Here is a 25282-nt window from a genome sequence, read left to right on the forward strand (position 1 = left end):
AAGAAAAAGATACTTCATTAAAATTAAACTTCTATCCATCTTAACTTCAAAGCATACTTCCTTCCTATTTAACCTTGCCTTCATAGGTATTTTTATTGCAGTTCAATCTAAGTTTCTTCATTCTTGAAGTCAAGCCAGGTCTCAAAACAGACGTAATTCTCCCAGCGTTTTTTTCATGAATACCACTCTAGTGAACTTGTACATAACCCCCAGGGTCATCTCCATCTGTTTTGCTGCTTATGGCCCAAGGCTTAACTTCTACTCTAGGGCCTAAGATTCATATCTAGATTTTTCCATACTCCCCTCCTTTGCTTTTTTTCTTTCTTGTTCTTTTCAGAGAACAAGGAATTAGTCCATAGGGACTACTCACCTGGCTAGACCAGAATGACATAGATTGCCTCATGAACTGGAATTCTGACAGCCCAAGAGCTCAATATCCCAGGTCACAAATGATGAAGACGACTGTACAGGCAATCGCTTTTCTGTGATCTCTTTCCTGATGGCTACTGGAATGACAAAAAAAGAGAAATATTACATCTATAAGAGTAACCATTAAACTCTTTCATATTATTACAGAGTAGAATCAATAAAACAAGTCCCCAGCATAATCATAAATAATTTTTCTGCTGTTATCAACCAATGCCAAATACACAGTATTAATATAAAAACAGCTATAAGGCTTCTTGCCAGCTAACCAACTCCCCTCCTCCATCCCATTGCCAGCAATTATGCACCTCAGTATCCAATTATTTCAATGTTCTTTCAGTTCATAACAAAGGATAGCTAGAATTGAAAATACACCAGATTACCATCACAGCAGTTAATCTTCTTAAAGTTTTCATAGCTGGAGCTCTACATCTACAATTCAGTCTCATTTTTGCTTTACATTTTCTCTTCTCCTACGTTCCTATGTTTCTTATACATAGACACAATCACATCAAATAGAGTTAGTCAGGGCAACTGAGATCAAAATCCTCACACTAAAGCAGATCCTACACAGTCTTCTATATATAGTGAATTACATATGGTTCTGGAAAAGAATAGATTATTCCAAAAAGTCAATACATTTTTTTTACATCTTTATTGGAGTATAATTGCTTTACAATGGTGTGTTAGTTTCTGCTTTATAACAAAGTGAATCAGTTATACATATACATATGTTCCCATATCTCTTCCCTCTTGCATCTCCCTCCCTCCTACCCTCCCTATCCCACCTCTCTAGGTGGTCACAAAGCATCGAGCTGATCTCCCTGTGCTATGCGGCTGCTTCCCACTAGCTATCAGTTTTACATTTGGTAGTGTATATATGTCCATGCCACTCTCTCACTTTGTCCCAGCTTACCCTTCCCCCTCCCTGTGTCCTCAAGTCCATTCTCTAATAGGTCTGTGTCTTTATTCCCGTCTTGCCCCTAGGTTCTTCATGACCAATTTTTTTTTTTTAGATTCCATATATATGTGTTAGCATACTGTATTTGTTTTTCTCTTTCTGACTTACTTCACTCTGTATGACAGACTCTAGGTCTATCCACCTCACTACAAATAACTCAGTTTCGTTTCTTTTTAGGGCTGAGTAATATTCTATTGTATATATGTGCCACATCTTCTTTATCCATTCATCTGTTGATGGACACTTAGGTTGCTTCCATGTCCTGGCTATTGTAAATAGAGATGCAATGAACATTGTGGTACATGACTCTCAAAAAGTCAATACATTTTTAAAGCTCCAATCTTTTTCTTTGATAGACGGCAAACTTTTTTTTTCAAATGTATTTATTTTTGGCTGTGCTGAGTCTTCGTTGCTGCGCACGGGCTTTCTCTAGTTGCGGTGAGTGGGGCCTTCTCTTGTTGCAGAGCACAGGCTCTCGGCTCGCAGGCTCAGTAGTTGTGGCGCATAGGCTTAGTGACTCCATGGTATGTGGGATCTTCCTGGACCAGGGCTCGAAACTGTGTCCCCTGCATTGGCAGGTGTATTCTTAACCACTGTGCAACCAGGGAAGCCCTACAGCTTCAATTTTCTAATTACAAAACACCTAAACTCATCAGTCTACTGGATACATTCCTATCAAAATTATGATTTACAGTCACCTTCAATTCCAATGGTGGCATTAATAACTTATCAAACCTACACCAGTTCACATTTGTCACAGTCAAAATATTCCAATGCTGTCAAATTGTTTCCCAGCTACCAATACCAGTTCCAGAATTTCCCTAAGATCTAAACAAAATAATTTCAAAAAGTTTCCTTAGTGTACCATCTAACTAATATTTTAAAAATAACCCTAGTTATATTTTAGATTCAAACTAACCACATAGATTCCAATATTATCTTCTAATATACTCCTAATTACACCTATGCTTAAGCAAAAAAAAGAACTATCCACCATTTCCTAAAACCTTCTTGCTTTTGGTCTTGTTCATCCATTCAATCTCTATCTCTTCTCCTTAACTCTGGGTATCCAAAATTCGGTTTCCCTTGCAAAGTTCATAATTGGAAGCTACTCATTTTCCTTTATTCATCCTTCCACATAAGTCAAGACCAAGTTAGCATCTTCTCATGTCTTGTTCGCTGGATCCCCAAAGTATTATTTTAACATCTTCTCTCAACAGCCCTTCTTTCTTCAAAATTTATACTACTCAGTTTTATCATCCTGTTAATGTTAAATGTCAACTTCCAGATCTCTCCCTGACACTCACTGAGAACTTTGGTACCAACGGTTTTCTTTCCCCTTTTCATCCTGAAAGCCTTCACTATCCCCCCTTGATGATCTAACATCCAAACTTCGCAGCTCTATGACATATCCTATTTTAATTTCTTCAGCTCAACTCCATTTCAGTCATCCATTTCTGTAGTGCCACCTGGAATGGCTCTACCTCCAAAACCAGAGTCCACACTCAGAACTACCCATTTTTCTACCTGTCCTACATCTTACACTATTTGAATTTACCCTTCAACTTTCCCAAGGCCTTTGATTCATCAACCCTCTTACCTATTCTCCAAGGCCTCAATGTCCCTTTGGACTTCACTTCCTTCTCTACCTAGGAAAGATTCCATGGACAGTGGGACTTCAATGACAGTAACCAGCGCTCTCAATTCTCCTATCCCCTTGATTTTCCACCATACCTATCCTGCCAATCCCCACCCACAAATCAACCCAACTATCTCTATTTGCTATTCCTGTTTATAGATTACAAACTACTACTGAGTAAAATCCTCTACTCCTGACCACTAGTTTTCCCTCCACCCAAGTGATCTTCCATTGCTATCAGAATGATCTTATAAAACATAAATTAAGCAGGACTTCAGGAATGGCAGAATGAGGGGTTCAGCTAATTGTCTCTCCCCAAAACAATGATACAACTGTACAAATTTGTCAAAAACAACCATTTCAGGATTCTGGAAATAGATCAAAATTAAATAATAAATTAAGAAGTATTTAAGAAAACTTATTGAACCTTGGGTAAGAACAGTGGGAATCTATGGTGTTTTAGCCTGAGGCTGTTCACATTCCCACTTCCCTCCCCAGCTCTACTGGAGCTGATTTTACAAGGGTAGGCCAAGTCAAGCCATAAAATCCAACAACTTGGCTGCTGGAGGGGAATTACTTGTATAGGAATGAGCTCAAAAAAAGTTCTATGCCCAGGGGTGTTGAAAATAATAGCAAACTCCTTAGATCAGAGAAAATGAACATCACAGTTACCTGAGATTACAACATCGGTTGGGGCAAGCAACAGAACAGCAGGCCTGCTGAAAGTTTAGCAGAGAGATCCAGAGAATAAGACAACCCTAGCAGGGCTTGATAAGCTCACTCATATCCCTGGGGTCTAGAAGGCTATACATATGTACATGGCTGCACTCAAGCTCAAGGTACTGGAGAGGGTCCTAGTTACCTACATTTCCCTGTCTGAATGTGAAGCCTTACACAGGTACAGAGGAGACATGAGAAGGCCTAGCAGAAAGTAAAAATCAGGGAAGATTTGTAAACTCCCTGAACTTCGACTATACTTCCCAACCTATACACAATTCCATCAACAAAGGGTGGAAGACAATACTGGCCCAAGGAGTTTAGAGACAATCTCTAACAAATCACTGGCTGAACACTAAGCTATCCTGACCCAGGTATGACACCTAGGAAGCCAGGCTTATAAATAAAAAGAGTAGAAACATTAATAGGTTACAAACTGAAGAGGAGACAGAATCTACAGAATTAGTCGAGGCAAGTCACCACAGAAACCTCAGAGGAGGGGTGGGTAGGGATCAGAACCTGAAATTAACCTTTTGAGGAACTGCCAAGTGTTTTCCAAAGTGGCTACACCCACTAGGATGGCTATGATCAAAAAGATGGACAATAAACAAGTGTTGGCAAGGATGTGGAAAAAACTGGAACTCTCATACACTATTGCTGGGAATGTAAAATGGTGCAACTGCTCTGGAAAACAGTGTGACAGTTCCTCAAAAGCTTAAACTTAGAGTTACCTACCATATGTCCCAAACAACCCAAAATATCCAACAACTGATAAATGGATAAACAAAATATGGTATATTCATACAGTGGAATACTATTCAGACATAAAAGGAATAAAGTAAGTTCTGATACATGTTATAACACGGATGAACCTTGAAAACACTGTGATAGGTGAAAGAAGCCAGACCAAAAGGTCATATATTGTATGACTCCATTTATATGAAATGTTCAGAGTGGACAAATTCATAGAGACATAAAGTAGATTGTTGGTTGCCAGGGCCTGGGGGGAGGGGGAAAAAGGGAACTGACTGCTAACTGGTACAGAGTTTCTTTTTGGCGTGATGAAAATGTTCTGGAATTAGATGGTAGTGATGTTTGCACAACCTTGTGAATACACTAAAAACCACTGAGTTATATACTTTGAAATGGTGAATTTTATGGTATGTGAATTACATCTTAATTTTTTTAAAAAAAACTAATGCTAAGTGAAAGCAGCAAGATGCGAAAGGTTATATAGTGTATGATTCTATTTATATGAATTCTACAGAAAAGGCAAATCTATAGAGGCAGAAAGTAGATTAGTGGTTGGCTAGGGGTGAGAAAGGGAATTGATGGGAAAAGGGTACAAAAGATCTTGTAGTCTGATGGAAATGTTCTAAAGTCAGATTGTGGTCATAGTTGTACAATTATATAATTTACTAAAAATCACTGAATTGTATACTTCAGATAGGTGAATTTTATGGTATGTAAATTATACCTCAATAAAGCTATTGTTAAAAAAGAAAACATAAATAAACTAAGGCTCCTTAGAGAAATGGCAGGTCTCAGGCAGGAAATATACATGATAATCTTCGTGCCAAAAATCAAGCAAACTCTAGAAACCTAATGAGTAGTGTGGAAAGGATACAGGAGGTAACATTTGGGCAAGATATGGGACAATTTGAGCATTAACAAGGATAATGAATGCAATCAATTGAAACCCACTGAATGTATTTTTAAAAACACCAGCTCATAATGATAAAGAGAGAACAGACACATACAACTCATTGGATATCATTGAAAGTAAGTAATCAGGGCACCAAGCCTTTATTCTAAAAATTGGCAATAAAGTCCAAGATGAAGAATTAAGCATCTTTCCTGTCCTCTCTGTGCAGGTAACTCGATAGCCATAACTGATGAGGGAAAGTTTATTTTCCGAAGAATTCCAGCTAACTAATGTAGAAGATAAAATTAGGAAATCACCACTTTGAAATTCCTAGTGAAATAATTAATTCTGGAAATGATCATCAATGGATTAAACTATTAGATGAAAGGTTAATGGGAAACATCATAAAGAAGGAATCAGACTGTCACCTGCTCATTAAAGATGGAGCAGACATGAGCCTCCAGATATGATTCAAAGTGCATTACACACCAACCCCCGTGAAATATTCTTGACAAAAAAAAAATAATTGAACCTGAATATCATCAAGCTTCTAAAGCTAACTTCCATTATAGAAAAATATGGGGTGTATAGAAGAATAAAGTAAATGACAGTGTAAGAAAGATAACAGACAAGTCCAAAATGCAGGATTTTCTAGGACAACTGACACACTTTCTGTGACAAGTCGATGGCTTGAAAAAGAAAAAGTGAGGTGCAGACTTCTTTAGGTTAAGAGAGACTTAAGAGGGCTTCCCTGGCGGTGCAGTGGTTGAGAGTCCGCCTGCTGATGCAGGGGACACGGGTTCGTGCCCCGGTGCAGGAAGATCCAACATGCTGTGGAGCGGCTGGGCCCGTGAGCCGTGGCCGCTGGGCCTGCGCGTCCGGAGCCTGTGCTCCACAACGGGAGAGGCCACAACAGTGAGAGGCCCGCGTACCGCAAAAAATAAATAAATAAAAATAAATCATCAAGTTGTACACCTTAAATATATGAATTTTTTTTTTTGGCTGTGCTGAGCGGCTTGCAGGATCTTAGTTCCCCAACCAGGGATCAAACACGGGTCCCCTGCAGTGGAAGCACAGCGTCCTAACAACTGGACCACCAGGGAATTCCCTAAATATACACAATTTTTATTTGTCAATGACACCTTGTCTTAGTCTGTTCATCCAGGCTGCTATAACAAAATACCATATACTTGGTAGCTTATAAACAACAGAAATTTATTTCTCACAGTTCTAGAGGCAGGGAAGTCCAAGATCAACGCACTGGCACATTAAGTGTCTGGTAAGAGCCCGCTTCTTGTTCATAGACAATCCTCTTTTCGCTGTGTCCTCACATGGTGGAATGGGTGAGGGATCTCTCTGGAGTCTCTTTTATAAGGGCACTAATTCCATTCATGAGGGCTCTGTCCTCATGACCTAATCACCTCCCAAAGGCCCCACCTCCTAACACTATCACACTGGGGGTTAGGTTTCAACATATGAATTGTGGGGGGTGACACAAACATTTAATCTATAGCAATCTCAATAAGCTGATAAAAAAGATAATAACCAATTGTAATATAAGAACATTGTTTGGATCTTTATATGAACAAACCAACCGTTAGACAACCTTTTGAGATAATCTGAGAAATTTTATAATGGACAGGGTATTAGATGCTATTAAGGAATTATTAATTTTGTAAGATAGCCTAACGACAGCATGGTTATATAAGAAAATGTTTGTACTTTTTAGACATGCCTACTGAATATGCACAGGTGAAATAACATGATGTCTGGAATTGGCTTTAAAATACTTCAGCAAATTTTAAGAAAGAAAAAAAGAGATAGCTGAAACAAGATCGGCAAAATCTTGATAATTATTGAATGTAGTTAATGGGTACATGAAGGTCCATTATACAATTTTCTTTACTTATGAGTACATGTGAAAACATTTAATAATTTTTTAAAGTCACAAATCTGACCATGTAACTTCCAAGTATAAAAACAACTTCAATTGTTCCCCAAGGTCCACAGAGATAAAGCTCAAATCTACAGCATGGTCTATAAAGCCCTCCATAATGTGGTCCCCAACCTCATCTCCTACTGCTCCCTAAATTCCAGCCACTAAACCTATTTCATACCTCCATGCCTTTGCATCCACTGTTTCTTCTGTCCTTTGTTATCGCACTTCTTCCCAAACCTTTCTGACCTGAGGAGAGCTTTCTGAATCCAACACAGGTCTCTGTGAAGCCTTTCTTGACCTCCAATATTCAGTCTACTCTGGTTTTGAACCTTATTCTCCTATCACATAATGTCTGGGTTCTCATCTGTAGCCTTAGAGTCTTTGGTGAGGTTCGAACTCCTGTACCCAGGAACTCTTGCACCTAGTCCTTCCATGGCTCTCACTGGTCTGTTTCCCACTGACAGAGCTCAAAGTCACTGTCCTACAGCACAACATTTAAGGAGGCACTCACTCTCAGGGTCAAGCAAGTGTAGCATCGGCACTACAGGCACCTCATTTGCTTCACCCTAGTTCTGGCCCTGGTCCCTCCCCACACCTATGTCCAAGCATTAAAGTCCTTCCTCTTATATTTTACCACTCTAGTCTCAGGTACACTCACCCACATTCACCTCTTTAACTCCCTTCTAATACTTGACATATGGGAAAATGTGCCTCTCTTCATTTGTAAGCTGAAAATTTCCCCTGATTGTGGGCCCTGGTTGCTGAGTATAACAGAAGTGTTGGTATTACATCAGTCACAGAAATGGAAATAGCTTAAATGCTTAGTGAAATTAAACATAAGAACCAGTGCCATCAAATTCTAAAAGCTCTTGAAAATACTCAGTGGACCCCTTCAAATCACCATAAGTATGCATCTACATCTTCTTCCTCTAAGTGAAACTGCCTTTCTCTCAAGTACTAGCACTCAAGTTAAACTTCAAAAACTCATTCAATTTTCATTTGTTTAATAACTAATATTACAAAAATATTTTCTATTTTTCATTGCTTATATGTAATGTTTAATTTACCCTGTGGATTAAGTAGGCTTTTATCTGCTATTCTGGAAACACAACCACTACTCATAAATGGTTTCTCTGATAAAATTGTCCCAAACTTCAAGTCACTAATTTAAATAAACGTTTAAAAATATAATCACAAAAGAATTAAACATTTACGTCACCAATCATGTACAAACTGTATTTCAGTATACCAAATAGACCTAGTCAGTAAGGGAAAATTCTTTATGAAAGAATTCCAGCTAACAGATGTAGAAAGAATGATAGAACTAGAAAAATCACCAGTTTGAAGCCCCTTATGAAATAACTGATTCACATAATGATCACCACTGGATGCTAAAACTAATAGAAGACAAATAGGGAACTTTACAGTGGGAGGATCAAGTGGTCACCAATCTGCACTCACCGCTCAATCACAGCATCACTAAAAGTGGAACAACCAGACACTGGAATAGCATGTGTGAAGGTTTGGATTCGAGAGCAAGAGAGCATGGAGTTGTCCAAGAATGGAAGAAGGAGTTTAGAATGACTGAGATAAAAGAGTTTGAGATGGAAAGTTTTGATAAATGAAGCGGATGCAGGAGCAAGATGTAGGGCCTTGGAAGCTACTCAAAGAATTGTGGACTTTCTCTTATGGGGACTAGGAAGCCACGGAAGGGTTGTGCTTTAGAAAGTGTTTTCTGGCTACAGTGTGGAGAATGATTTGGGGGTAGGAAAGAGTGGGAGCAGGGAGATGAATTAAGAGACAGTTGCAGTAGTTCAGGTGAGAGGTGATGGTGGCCTGGACCAGAATAGTGGCAGTAGGAGTAGAGAGAAGTATATGGATTCAACAGCTATTTAGCAAATAGGACTAAAAGGATTTAGTGGTAGAATAACTAGAGGGAGGATGGTATGAAGGTTTCAGGCTTAGGTGACTGAGTTGACAGTGGTGCCATTCTCTGAGATAAGGAACACAAGAGGAGGAACAGGTTTAGAAGGAAAGGGGAAGAACAAGCTCAATATGGGAAATGGTGAATTTGAGATGCCTATCCACATAGGCAGAAGGATACACAGGGTCTGAAGCTCAGGAAAGAGGTCTGGGTTGGACATACACTTGTGTGAAGTGAGTGTATAGTAAGCAGTTGAAGCCATGGGAATGGATAAGATAACCCTATTTAAAAAAAAAAAAAAACTGGGAGTTCCCTAGTGGACTAGTGGTTAGGATTCCAGGCTTTCACTGCTGTGGCCTGGGTTCAATCCCTGGTCAGGGAACTGAGATCCCATAAGCCACATGGTGCGGCCAAAAAACAAAACAAAACCGCAAAGCATAACACATTGCCTGTGGCCTCATATCTTTAACCACTAGCAACTCCAGGCCAATGGCAGAAGAGAAGTCAGATGACTTGAAGAGCAAGAGGTGAGGAAATAAAAGGTGACTGAAGGTAAAGAAGGAGAGAGGACAGGAACTGAAAGAGAATATGAATTTGCATAGCATTCATCCATGCTGCCCAATTAACCCTTTACTAAATACTGTCCTATGTTATAAATATATAGTGTTATCTTCTTCAAGAAATGCCTTAAATGCATGTCTACTCTTCTCAGTAAAACTATAAGCTCCTCATGGAGCTTTTTAAAATGTCTTTGCATCCCACACTATACGTACAGAAGTCAAAGAGCTGTTTAAGGTCAGAAGGCTTGTTGCCAACTACAGAAGAATGACCTCCTAGGTAGGCAATATCTTTGTGGCATCTCAGTGGTCCAAGGTATGGTGCTTAGGAAGCCAAATTAGTCAATCCCACAATTAGCCAGATTATATGCCAAAGTGTTAATTTACAAAAGGGAAGCAGAATTACTTTAAGAACCAGCACCAGGTCATCTGTACAGGACAGTCCCTCTAGGGGGGCAGGCATATTCGGCAGTCCAGACTATATATTAAAAGGTGGATTTGTGAGCACAATTTTAAAACAAAAGGAGTTTATATCCACAAAGGATATATACCCATCAAATTATAAGAGCCTGATAAAATACCCTTCTCTACTCAAGATATTTCTATAAAAAGCCGACCTAGTATGCAGAAAACTATAAGACACTGATGAAAGAAATTAAAAATAATACAAAAAGATGGAGAGATATACCATGTTCTTGGATTGGACGAAGCAACACTGTGAAAATGACTATTCTACCCAAAGCAATCTACAGATTCAATGCAATCCCTATCAAACTACCAATGGCATTTTTCACAGAACTAGAACAAAAAATTTCACAATTTGTATGGAAACACAAAAGACCCCGAATAGCCAAAGCAATCTTGAGAAAGAAAAATGGAGCTGGAGGAATCAGGCTCCTGGACTTCAGACTATACTGCAAAGCTACAGTAATCAAGACAGTATGGCACTGGCACCAAAACAGAAATATAGATCAGTAGAACAGGAGAGAAAGCCCAGAGATAAACCCACACACATATGGTCACCTTATTTTTGATAAAGGAGGCAAGAATATACAATGGAGAAAAGACAACCTCTTCAATAAGTGGTGCTGGGAAAACTGGACAGCTACAGGTAAAAGAATGAAATTAGAACACTCCTTAACACCATACACAAAAATAAACTCAAAATGGATTAAAGACCTAAATGTAAGGCCAGACACTAACAAACTCTTAGAGGAAAACATAGGCAGAACACTCTATGACATAAATCACAGCAAGATCCTTCTTGACCCACCTCCTAGAGAAATGGAAATAAAAAACAAAAATAAACAAATGGGACCTAATGAAACTTAAAAGCTTTTGCACAGCAAAGGAAGACATAAACAAGACAAAAAGACAACCCTCAGAATGGGAGAAAATATTTGCAAATGAAGCAACTGACAAAGGATTAACCTCCAAAATTTACAAGCAGCTCATGGAACTCAATATCAAAAAAACAAACAACCCAATCCAAAAAGGGGGAGAAGACCTAAACAGACATTTCTCCAAAGAAGATATACAGATTGCCAACAAACACATGAAAGAATGCTCAACATCACTAATCATTAGAGAAATGCAAATCAAAACTACAATGAGGTATCACCTCACACCAGTCAGAATGGCTATCAATAAAAAATCTACAAACAATAAATGCTGGAGAGGGTGTGGAGAAAAGGGAACCCTCTTGCACTGTTGGTGGGAATGTAAATTGATACAGCCACTATGGAGAACAGTACGGAGGTCCCTTAAAAAACTAAAAATAGAACTACCATACAACCCAGCAATCCAACTACTGGGCATATACCCTGAGAAAACCATAATTCAAAAAGAGTCATGTACCACAAGGTTCACTGCAGCTCTATTTACTATAGCCAGGATATGGAAGCAACCTAAGTGTCCATCGACAGATGAATGGATAAAGAAGATGTGGCACATATATATAATGGAATATTACTCAGCCATAAAAATAAACGAAATTGAGTTATTTGTAGCAAGGTGGATGGACCTAGAGTCTGTCATACAGAGTGAAGTCAGAAAGAGAAAAACAAATATCGTATGCTAACAAATATATATGGAATCTAAAAAAAAAAAAGGTTCTGAAGAACCTAGGGGCAGGACAGGAATAAAGACGCAGATATAGAGAATGGACTTGAGGACACGGGGACAGGGAAGGGTAAGCTGGGACGAAGTGAGAGAGTGGCATGGACTTAAAAATACTACCAAATGTAAAATAGATAGCTAGTGGGAAGCAGCCGCATAGCACAGGGAGATCAGCTCAGTGCTTTGTGACCATCTAGAGAGGTGGGATAGGGAGGGTGGGAGGGAAACGCAAGAGGGAGGAGATATGGGGATATATGTATACGTATAGCTGATTCACTTTGTTATAAAGCAGAAACTAACACACCATTGTAAAGCAATTATACTCCAATAAAGATGTTAAAAAAAAAAAAAAAGCCTACCTAACCAGAACCAGGGGCAAGAGAATTGGTGAAAGGACACTTATTCTTACCTGTAATGTTTTAATATTATTTACAGGAAGAAGTATTCACATATTATCGGTGTAATTTAAAACAAATAACAGAAAGAACCCTCAGAAAAGGCTAAAGAAACAAAATATCACTCTTCTCCTTTCCAGGCTCCTTGCTGATAACCACCCTTCCCCTTCTATGCATGGATCACTATGTCAGATGGCCAAGTTATAACGCAGTTGAGTAAGTTGGGATTTCTTTGCGTTATTACATTTCATTCTCTTCTTCCTAAGACTACACTCTGATCTTTGATGGAAACTTGAAAGTTACTCTAGTCTCATTAAAAGAAAACCTAGAAACTCTCTCTTAAGGTAGGTTAATTCTGTTAGATGTATGCTTTCAGATAGCTGCTTTTATCCTTCATATTTAATTTTAAGACAATAACCTTTCCCTATGCTTATTTGCAATTCTGAGAGCACCTTATAGAATAAGGCATATTTCCTCCTTTTTAATAAGGTGTATAAGTACTTGTTGACTGATTTAGCAGATTAAAAGAGAAGGGTACATTAATAGGAGGTTTTTGTCAGTCAAATTTTTGAAGCTTGAACTAGATGACCCTTAAAGTTCCTTAGATTCAATGAAGATTCTATGATTAAAGTAGAATAGTCTTGGCTCCCTGAAACATTTCTCTTTGCCTCTGTCACCAAGGAGGACAGAGAAGGAGCCAGACCAGGTCAATTTCCACTCAAGAATAAGTTTGGACTATGTGAAAGGCCTCCATTTTACAGGAAATAAGCCTTCCTATGACCTTGAAGCATTGACCCTATGAAAAAAACTTAAAAATTGGACCTATTTTGTGTACTGTGATAGGTCTGTTAGCTCAGATCCTATATACAACAGTAACTGAAGGTAGATGAACAGCAGTAACCCTTATTTGATGGATTGATTTCAACATGGGAGAAAGTCTCTAGTCAGGCTGAAAAGATTTGAGCTTTACCTTGCCCTTCTTGATATTTTTAAATAGTTACTTGTATGAACACACTAATGGCATACTAATCAAATTTGCAGATGATAGCTAGAAAGAAAGCTAGTACAACTGGATGACTTTTGGGATTCAAAATAAGCTTGACAAGCAGGAATAATAGGCTAAATTTAACAAGGTGAAGAGAAAGAGATCAACTTAGACATGTACTGGGTCCTAAAACACAACTGTGCAAGCACCAAATGGATGCACACAGCAGCATAATTAGTCTTAGGGATTTCAACTACCTTCCTCAACATAAGTCAACAGAGTGATTGATGTGATTGTGAAGAAAGAAAAAAAAAAGAAAAGAAAAAAGCTAAATTAATCTTGGCCTGCATTAGTAGTAGCATAGGGTCTAGAACAAAAAATGTCATTGAACCACTCCTCTGTAGTGATCAGAACATTACTTGAAATAGTACGTTTCATTTTAGATGCCAATCTTTAAAGAGAGATATTAATGAACTGAAATATGAAGAGAACAGAATAACCAGAATGATGAGTAAATCTTAAAATTCTGCCATGAGAATAATGGCAGTAAAGGAATTGCAGATGTTTAGCACAAAGAAGACAAGACTTAGTAGAGCAAACCAATGACCACTGTTTTCAAATGTAAAGGGTCGTCAAGTATCAGAGCTGACCAACAATGGAAGAGACTATCTCTGGAGCAGTATCCTCAAATAATGAAGTGTTCAAGCACAGACCTAGACAATCACTTGGTGGGAATATTGAGAGAGATTCAAAAGCCTAGGATAATTCCTAGGCCTCTCTGCTTTTAGCCAAAAGCCATGACACTTCAGTAGCAATAAATATACCTAGCACCCAGATCTTGGTTTCTAAATATCATTCCTCATTTAACAGAGCCAAAGCTCCTTGAAGAAATAGCTGATTCCAGGACTACAGCAGGGAAAATATAAGATAAGGCTGAAATATTCTTGTTGTCCCAGAAAGTAAGGAAGTGCTAAAGAATGGTGGGGACATGTAAATAGACACAGAAATCAGCTTGAAAGGGCTCCTACTGGCCAAGTCTGGGCCAATTTAAGTATCAAACTGAATAATGATAGTAAAAACATTATAACCCATGCAAAAAATAAGAATCCATGTGTCCATACTGATAATCAAGAATCAATCAATCAATACATGGGGTAAAGGGAAAGCTCTTCGTTACAGTAGAATGCCAACTAATAAATGTAGAAATAGAGATGTATTTAGAAAACCACCATTTTTCAAACAACACAGTAGTAACTGATTCAGGCAAGAATCATCAATGAATGTTAAAAACTATTGGGTGAAAGTTTGATGAGGAACAAGACGTTTATACAGTCTCAAATTATACCTCCACAAATTAGATATTAATTACAAAGGGAAAATAGTAAATTTATAATGGAGAAACCTGGCAGACTACGCTTTAACCGAATAGCCAAACTTAACATCAGCGATCGTGGGACAAACTGACATCATGTACCTCCTGTTGTAATGCATTAAGAACATACCACTTCTGCTATATTCCTCTAAAAAATGCATAACCTGAAGCTAATCATAGATAATCCCAAACTAAGGGACATTCTACAAAATAACTGGCCTGAACTCTTCTAAAATGACAACACAATGAAAGAAAAAAAGACAGAGGAACCATTTTAGATTAAAGGAGAATAGGGATTTCCCTGGTGGTCCAGTGGTTAGGACTCGGCGCTTCCACTGCAGGGGGGCATGGGTTCGATTATGCATTTATTTATTGTACATAATAGTTTGTACCTCTTAATCCCATACCCCTCTCCTGCCTCTCCCCCTTCCCTCTCCCCACTGGTAACCACTAGTTTTTTCTTTATATCTGTGAGTCTGTTTCTGTTTCATTATATTCATTTATTTGTTTATTTTTAAGGTCTCACATATAAGTGATAACATACAGTATTTGACTATCTCTGACTTATTTCACTAAGCATAATAGCCACCAGGTCCATCCATATTGTTGTAACGGCAAAATTTCATTCTTTTTTATGCCTGAGTAATAGTCCATTTTATATATATATATATATATATATATATATATATATATATATATATATATGTATACACACACACACGTCTTCTTTATCCATTCATCTCTTGATGGACACATAGGTTGCTTACATAACTTGGCTATTGTAAATAATGCTGCTATGAACATTGGGGTGCATGTATCTTTTCAAATTAGTGTTTTTATTGTCTTTGGATATGCACCCTGGAGTGGAATTGCTGGATCATATGGTAGTTCTATTTTTAGTTTTTTGAGGAACCTCCATACTGTTTTCCATAGTGGCTGTACTGCATTCCCACCAACAGTGTAACAGGGTTCCCTTTTCTCCACAGCCTTGCCCACATTTGTCATTTTTGGCCTTTTTGATGATAGCCATTCTAACAGGTATGAGGTGATATCTCATTGTGGTTTTGATTTACATTTGTCTGATGATTAGCAATGTTGAGCACCTTTTCATGTGCCTGTTGGCCAACTGCATTTCCTCCTTGGAAAAATGTCTATTCAAGCCTTCTGCCCATTTTAAAAATCAGGTTGTTTGTTTTTGATACTGAGTTGTATGATCTGTTTATATATTTTGGATTATTAACCCTTTATTGGTCATATCACTTGCAAATACTTTCACCCACTCAGTTGTCTTTTCATTTTATCAATGGTTTCCTTTGCTGTGCAAAAGCTTTTAAGTTTAATTACATCCCATATTTTATTTTTGCTTCTGTTTCCTTTGCCTTAGAAGACAGATCCATAAAAATATTGCTACTATTTATGTCAAAGAGTGTTCTGCCTGTGTCTTCTCCCGGGAGTTTTATGGTTTCCGGTTTTACATTTAGGCGTTTAATCCATTTTGAGTTTATTTTTGTATGAGGTGTGAGAAAATGTTCTAATTTCATTCTTCTACATACAGCTGTCCAGTTTTCCCAGCACCACTTACTGAAGAGATTGCCTTTAACCCCATTATATATTCTTGCCTACCTTGTCATAGATTAACTGACCATAAGCGTATGAGTTTATTTCTGTGCTCTCTATTCTATTCCATTGACCTGTGTCTATTTTTGTGCCAAGAAATCAGTGAGCATGATACCTCCAGCTTTGTTCTTTTTCTCAAGGTTGCTTTGGCTACTGGGTGGGGGGGGGTCTTTTCTGATTTCCATATAAGTTTTAGGATTATTTGTTCTGGTTCTGTGCAAAATACCATGGGTATTTTAATAGGAATTGCATTAAATCTGTAGATTGCTTTGGGTAGTATGGCCATTTTAACAAAGTTAATACTTCCAATCCATGAACACGGGATATCTTTCCTCTTTGTATTGTTTTCAATTCCCTTCACCGGTGTTTTATAGTTTTCAGTGTATAGGTCTTTCACCTCCTTGGTTAAGTTTACTCCTAGGTATTTTATTCTTTTTGATGTGATTTTAAGCAGGATTGTTTTCTGGCTTTCTCTTGCTGATAGTTCATTATAAGTGTATAGAAAAGCAACAGATATCTGTATATTAATCTTGTATCCTGCAACTTTACTGAATTCATTTATTAGTTCTAGTAGTTTTCTGATGGAGACTTTAGGGTCTTCTATATATAGTATCATGTCATCTGTAAATAGTGAGAGTTTTACTTCTTCCCTCCCAATTTAAATGCCTTTTATTTCTTTGTCTTGTCTGATTGCTGTGGCTAGGACTTCCAATACTATGTTAAATACACGTGGTGAGAGTGGACATCCTTGTCTTTTTCCCAATTTAAGAGGAAAAGCTTTCAGCGTTTCACCATTGAGTGTGATGTTAGCTGTGGGTATTTCATATATGGCCTTTATTATGTTGAGATTTGTTCCCCCATATCCACTTTGATCAGAGTTTTTATTATGAATGAATGTTGAATTTTGTCAAATGCTTTTTCTGCATCTATTGAGATGATCATGTGATTTTTATCCTTCCTTTTGTTAATGTGGTGTATCACATTGATTGATTTGCGAATGTTGAACCATCCTTGCATCCCTGGAATAGATCCCACTTGTTCATGATATATGATCCTTTTTATATATTGTTGACTTTAGTTTGCTTATATTTTGTTGAGGATTTTTGCATCTATATTCATCAGAGATACTAGCCTGTAATCTCTTCTTTTGTAGTGTCTTTGTCTGGTTTTGGTATCAGGGTAATGGTGGCCTCGTAGAATGAATTTGGGAGTGTTCCATCCTCTTCAGTTTTTCGGAAGAGTTTGAGAAGGATAGGATTCTTTACATGTTTGGTAGAACTCCCCTGTGAAGCCATCCAGTACTGGACTTTAGTTTGCTGGGATTCTTTTTAATTACTAATTCAATTAGTACACTGTACACTCTCCTCAGCAACAGCAGCCCTCGCCCTAGTGGGGAGCTGTGCTGGAGCAAGAGAGGTCATAGTGGGTGCTTGATGTGGGCCAGGGCACATGTTGGGGAGTTCGTGGGATACTGGCCAGAGTCCCAGGCAGTTTTGATCTGCTTCCTCTGCCTTGTTTTGGGAGTAAGCAAGTGTGTGCATGCTCTTCAGGGGCACAGACTATGTTTCTTACAGCCCTCCTGTTAGTCCCACTAGCTTTCAAAGCAGCTAAGAGGACTTGTCTTCCCAGTGTCAGACCCCAGGGCTGGGGTGCCCAATATGTGGTTTGAACTGCTCACTCCCCAGGGAGGATCTCCAAGTCCACATAATCCCTCTCCTCTTCTATGTCCCCTCCAAGGTGCACAGGTCCTGACGAGATCACTTCTCCTCCCTTTCTACGCAACTTCGTTTGGATCTTTCTTTACAGCTTTGGTTGCAGCAGAGTCTTTCTGCCTCTCTCTAGTTTGTTTTCAGTGAGAACTGCTCCACATGTAGATGTATTTTTGATGTGTTTATAGGGGTAGGTGAGCTCAGTGTCCTCATACTCCACCATTTTGATCTCTTCCCCAAAGAGACAATAATCTTAAAGAATTTTTACAAGTCTTTTTTTAATAAATGTATTTATTTAATTATTATTTTTTTTAATTTTTGGCTGTGTTGTGTCATTGTTGCTGCGCAGGCTTTCTCTAGTTGTGGCGAGCAGGGGCTACTCTTCGTTGTGGTGCGTGGGCTTCTCATTGCGGTGGCTTCTCTTGTTGCGGAGCACAGGCTCTAGGCACGCGGGCTTCAATAGTTGTGGCTCATGGGCTCTACAGTGCAGGCTCAGTAGTTGTGGCACATGGGTTTAGTTGCTCCGCAGCATGTGGGATCTTCCCGGACCAGGGCTTGAACTTGTGTCCCCTGCAATGGCAGATGGATTCTTAACCACTGCACCACCAGGGAAGCTCTACACGTCTTGAAAAAGTTATAAAGAGACTAAAAATAGTCTTTATGTAAAAGAAGGAACATGGTATTTTGTGTCACACAGGCCAGGATTCAAATCCTTGCTCTGCCACTTATTATTTGCATGACCTTGGGCTTAGCTTTTCTCAGCCTCAATTTCTTCATGTTGTAAAGACAATACTATTTACTTCTCTAGTTACACTTACACACACAGACACACAGAAACACACACACACACAAACACACCCCTCCCTAACTTACAAAGAGCTTTCATAAATCATTACGAATCAACATGAAAATGATGAACTCCTCCCAAAAGAAAAATGGGCAAAGAAAAAGAACAGGCAATTAATGGAAAATTATATACAGATAATCAATAAATACAGTTTTTGAAAAAATGTTTAACCTCACCACTAGTCAAAGACATGCCAATAAAAATGAAATATAATTTTTAACCTATGAGACTGGCAAGGAATAAAAACATTGATAAAATCCAGTGTTGATGAAAGTATGAGAAAATGTACTATTGGTGATAATGCAAACTGGTACAACATTTCTATAAGGCATTTGATAACATCCATTAAAACTGATCTAGAAACTTCTACACTGAAAGCTGCAAAACATTCTAACGAGAAATTTTTAAAGGCCTAAATAAATGGATATACCATGTTCCTAGACTGAATGACTCAATATTGTTAAGGTGCTAAACCTCCCAAAATTCATCTATAGATTTAATAAAATTGTAATAATAATCCCACCAGGTTTTAAAAATAGAAATTGACAAGCTGATTTTTAAATGTCTGTGGAAATGCAAAAGACCTAAAATATCCAAAGGAATCTTGAAAAAGAATAACAAAAGTTGGAGGATCTATATTCCTGACTTTAAGACTTACTACAAAGCTACAATATTTGACAGACAAATAGGTCAATGGAACAGAACAGTGAGTCCTATACATATAAAGTAATTTGATTTTTGACAAAGCAATATTGAACTGGGGAAAGGAAAAGTCTTTCGACAAATGGTGCTGGAATAACTGGATATCAATACAGAGAAAATAAACCTCAACCCCAACCCTACACCATTCACAAAAAACTAACTGAATGTCAATTATACCTCAATAAAGCTGAAATTTTTAGAAAACTAATTGAAGATGGATCATGGAACTAGCCATAAAAGATAACTGTTAAAACTATAAAGTTTCTAGAAGAAAACTCAGGAAAGGATCTTTGAGACTTGGGGATAGGCAAAGCTTTCTTAGAAAGGACACAGAAGGCAGTAATCATAGAAGAAAAAACTTATAAATTAGATTTCACCAAATTAAAAGAACCTGTTCATCAAAAATCACCACACACAAAAAAAATCACCACTAAGAAAATGAATAGGTAAGTGACAGACTAGGAGAAAATATTTGCAAAACATATACCTGACAAAGAACTTGTTACCAGAGTATAGAAAGAACTCCTATCTTAGAAAATGATGTCAAAATATATAGAATGTGTTGAAAGTCACAATGTAGGAGAAAGATAAATGGCATCTCTGTTTACCAGATGGTCTGTGGTCATAGCAACCAGACCTGTAGGTACAACAGGAGGTGTCTTCCGCACAGTCTTAACAGGAGCTAAAGGAACCACTTCCACAGGCACTGCATGAGTATACTCGTTTCGCTACCTCTCTGCCAGCAACACGTATAAAAACTTCATCTGTAAGCATAGGTACAGGGAGTATATGGGAAATCTCTGCCCCTTCCCCTCAATTTTGTTGTGAACCTAAAAATTTCCCAAGAAATTAAAGTCTTAATTTAAAAATACAGAAAAAAGAACTCCTACAATTTAATAATTTAAAAAGTCAAGCAATCCAATTTGAAAAATGGAGAAAATATTTAAATAGACACTTCACAAAGAAAGATGTATGAATAGTCAATAAGCATGTGAAAAAGTGCTTGACATCACTAGTCATCAGAGAAACGCATATTAAAACTATAATGAGATACTACTACACACCAAAATGGCTAAAATTTAAAAGACTGACCATATCAAATGTTGGACAGGATGAAGAGCAAGTGGAATTCCTATACATTGTCAATATGAATATAAAATGGTACAACCACTTAAGAGAATTGTTCTGAAGTGTCTTATAAATTTAAATATACTTCTACCCTACAGTCTAGAAATGCCACTTCTAGATACTTACCAAAAACAAAGGAACAAAAACAAAAAAAGCATATGTTTACAAAAAGACTTGTACTAGAATGTTCATTGCAGCTTTAGTCATAATAGCTAAAAAACGTAAACAATTCAAATGTCCATCAATAAAAGAAAGGACAAACTGTGGTGTATTCATACAATGGAATGTCACTCAATAATGAAAAGGAGAAAACTTGATATGCACGATTAACATGGGAAAACCTCAGAAACATTATGCTGAGCAAAAAAAGCATTACACAAAAATTGTTCCTTACAAGCTATAGATTTTGGAATAAATGTTGGTTAATAAATGCATTAATAAGTAATACATTTTACTTTAAGGAGAGAACCAGACAAGTACACAAAGATGCATGGGTAAGAATGTTCATCACAAGAGCTTATAATAGCAAGAAGACAATCTAAATGTCCAGGGGCTTCCCTGGTGGCGCAGTGGTTGGGAGTCCACCTGCCGATGCAGGGGACACGGGTTCGTGCCCCGGTCCGGGAGGATCCCACATGCCGTGAAGCAGCTGGGCCCGTGGGCCATGGCCACTGGGCCTGCGCGTCCGGAGCCTGTGCTCCGCGCTGGGAGGGGCCACAGCAGTGAGAGGCCCGTGTACCGCAAAAAAAAAAAAAAAAAAAGTCCATTAGGAGAAAATTAAATAAAATTATGTCACATTCATACAATGCAATGCTACACAGCCACTTAAAATGATGATATAGTCTATATTCATTGACACAGAAAGAAGTTCAGAACATAAAGAAGTTCAGAACATACTGCTGAGTGCAAACAGAATGGATTACAAACAACATGAAAGAAAGAACAAGAAATTTCTCATCTATCATATTGGTAAGGATGAAAAATGACTGATAATACCCAATATTGACAAATATGTGGGAAAAACATATCAATACTTTCATATCCTATTGGTAAGGAGTGTAAAATGGTAGACGCTAGAAGGCTACATGACTATAATTAAAATTCTAAATGTGCATACCATTTCACATAGCAATAATTTCTAAAACTTCATCCTACATAAATACTCACATAGGCACACAGTTATGTGTACAAAGAATGTAGCAGTACTTGTAATAGTCAAACATTATAACAACCCAAATGTCTATCAGTGGATTTGGCTAAATAAAATGATGGTCCGTATATACAATGGAACACTATGCAGCTATTAAAATTAATTAGTTGGCATTGAATCAGAAAGTGGAATGGTGGCTACCACAGGCTGGGGGGGGGGTGGGGAAAGAGAAGATAATTTTTTTTTTATCAAAGGGTACAAACTTTCAGTTATAAGATAAATAAGTTCTGGAAACCTAATGTACAGCATGGTGACTGTAGTTAATAAAAATGTATTACATTGCTAAGAGAGTAGATCTCAAGTGTTCTCACCACATACACCAAAAAAAGATAACTATGGGAGGTATGTTAAGTAGTTTGGTTGTGGTAGTCATATCACAATGTATACATTTATCAAAACATCACATTTTATACCTTAAATATATACAATTTTTAAAAATACATATGTATATACAATTTTTATTCATCTAAATAAATAAATAAAATATTTTTTAAATGAGTGAGTTAACACCCCAAATAGGCAAAGCAATCTTGAGAAAGAAGAACATAGTACCACACTTCCCAATTTCAAACTATATCACAAAGCTAGAGTAATCAAAAGAGTATGGTATGGGCATAAAAACAGACACATAGATCTATGGAATAGAATAAATAGCCCAAAAATAAACCCATGCACTTATGGTCAATTAATCTATGACAAAGGAGACAAGAATATACAATGGAGAAAGGGCAGTCTCTTCAACAAATGGTGCTGGGGAAACTGGACAGCTACATGTAAAAGAATGAAATTAGAACATTTTCTAACACCATATACAAAAACAAACTCAAAATGGATTAAAGACCTAAATGTAAGATTGCATACTATAAAACTCCTAGAGGAAAACATAGGTGGTAAGTTCCTTGACTTGGGTCTTGGTGATGATTTTTTGGATTTGACATCAAAAGCAAAGGCAACAAAAGCAAAAACAAACATGTAGGACTACCTCAAACTAAAAAGCTTCTGCACAGCAAAGGGAACCATCAATAAAATGAAAAGACAACCTATTGAATGGGAGAACATATGTGCAACTCATATATCTGCTAAGGGGTAAATATTCAAAATATATAAAGAACTCATACACTCAAGAGTAAAAACAAACAAACAAAACAGAAACCTGATTTAAAAATGAGCAGAGGGGGACTTTGCTGGTGGTGCAGTGGTTAAGAATCCGCCTGCCAATGCAGGGGACACAGGTTCGAGCCCTGGTCCAGGAAGATCCCACATGCCTTGGAGCAACTAAGCCCATGTGCCACAACTACTGAGCCTGCGCTCTAGAGCCTGCGAGCCACAACTACTGAGCCTACATGCCACAACTACTGAAGTCCACAAGCCTAGAGCCCATGTTCCGCAACAAGAGAAGCCACCGCAATGAGAAAAGCCTGCACACTGCAACAAAGAGTGGCCCCCACTCGCCACAACTAGAGAAGGCCCGCATGCAGCAATGAAGACCCAACACAGCCAAAAATTAATTAATTAATTAATTAATTTTAAAAAAATGAGCAGAGGATCTGAATAGACATGTTTTCAAAGAAGACATACAAATGGCCAAGAGGCACACGAAATGATGCTCAACATCACTAATCATCAGGGAAATGCAAGTCAAAACCACAATGAGATATCAACTCACAATTGTTAGAATGGCCATTATCAAAAAGACAAGAAATAGCAAGTGTTGGCAAGGATGTGGAGAAAAGGGAACACTTGTGCACCATTGGTGGGAATGTAAATTGGTGTAGCCATGAGGGAAAACAGTTTGGAGGTTCCTCAAAAAATTAAAAATAGAACTACCATATGATCCAGCAATTCCACTTTTTGGTATTTTTCTGAAGAAAATGAAAACGCTGGACTTCCCTGGTGGCACAGTGGTTAAGAATCTGCCTGTCAATGAAGGGAACATGGGTTCGAGCCCTCTTCCGGGAAGATCCCACATGCCTCGGAGCAACTAAGCCCGTGCACCACAACTACTGAGCCTGCGCTCTAGAGCCCGCGAGCCACAACTACTAAGCCCGCACGCCCTAGAGCCCATGATCCACAACAAAAGAAGCCACTGCAATGAGAAGCCCACGCACCACAATGAAGAATAGCCCCTGCTCACCACAACTAGAGAAAGCCCACGTGCAGCAACAAAGACCCAACGCAGCCAAAAATAAAATAAAGATATATAAATAAAAAAGAAAATGAAAACGCTAACTCAAAAAGGTATATGCACCCCCATATTCAGTGCAGCATTATTTACAATAGTCAAGATATGGAAACAACCTAAATGTCCATCAATGATGTGGAACAAGCCTGTCTGTACATCTGGTAGCTCTCTCTTGCTTTCTTTTCCTTACCAGTATTCTGCCCCACGTTTGCTTCTGTGATGGTTATATTGCGTATCAAGCACACCCACGGTTGTAAAAATAGTATAGCAAAAAAGAAAAAAACTCAGTTACTGATGTACTAGATTTGTGTATGTCTTTTAAACATACATAGTTTCCACCTTACATGGAATAATCAGGAAAAGTGCAAAAACTCAAAAGTGAAATAAAAAAATAACTGTCCATCAATGGATAAATGGATAAAGATGATGTGGGAAATATATACAGTGGAATATTATTCAGCCACAAAAAAGAATGAAATCTTACCATCTGTGACAACATGGATGGACCTTGAAGGCATTATGATAAGGGAAATAAGTCAGAAAAAAACAGATACCATATGATCTCACTTGTATGTGGAATCTAAAAGCAAACAAACACACAAAAAACAAAACAAACCAAGCTCATAGACATGAGAGAACAAATTAGTGGTCGCCAGAGGTGGGGGGCAATATGAGTAAAGGGAGTCAAAAGGTACAAACATCCAGTTATAAAATAAATAAATCATGGAGATATAATGTAAAGCATGGTGACTGTAATTAATAATACTGTATTGCATATTTGAAAGTTGCTAAGAGAGTAAATCTTTTTTTTTTAATAATCAACAAGGACCTACTGTATAGTACAGGGAACTATACTCAATACTCTATAATAACCTATATGGAAAAAGAATTTGAAAAAGAATAGATATATTAATATGTATAACAATCACTTTGTTGTACACCTGAAACTAACACAATATTGTAAATCAACCATACTCCAATATAAAATAAATTTTTTAAAAAAATGAAAAAAAGGGACTTCCCAGGTGGTGCAGTGGTTAAGAATCCGCCTGCCAGTGCAGTGGACAAGCGTTCGAGCCCTGGTCCGGGAAGATCCCACATGCCTCGGAGCAACCAAGCCCGTGTGCCACATTACTGAGCCTGAGCTCTAGAGCCCATGAGCTGCAACTACTGAGCCTGTGTGGCACAACTACTGAGCCCGCGTGCTGC

At 38.0% G+C, this 25282-nt stretch overlaps 1 protein-coding gene across 3 annotated transcripts in view; it reads right to left on the minus strand.

Moving 5' to 3' along the window:
• Positions 1-292: 292 nt before the first annotated feature.
• SNX12 (sorting nexin 12) overlaps positions 293-25282 on the minus strand; it is a 51396-nt gene continuing 26406 nt past the window's right edge. Inside the window, exon 5 of one of the 3 annotated variants that reach the window (XM_079910804.1) lies at positions 293-503. In XM_079910804.1, coding sequence (XP_079766930.1) covers positions 444-503 — 60 coding nt within the window. In that variant the 3' untranslated portion in view covers positions 293-443. Of the gene's footprint in view, positions 507-18473; positions 18575-25282 lie in introns of those variants that run through there. The other 2 variants (XR_013825747.1, XM_079910803.1) reach the window with 2 other exon arrangements.

This window comes from Stenella coeruleoalba (genome assembly GCF_951394435.1).
Source record: "Stenella coeruleoalba genome assembly, chromosome: X".
NCBI classification, from domain to species: domain Eukaryota; kingdom Metazoa; phylum Chordata; class Mammalia; order Artiodactyla; family Delphinidae; genus Stenella; species Stenella coeruleoalba.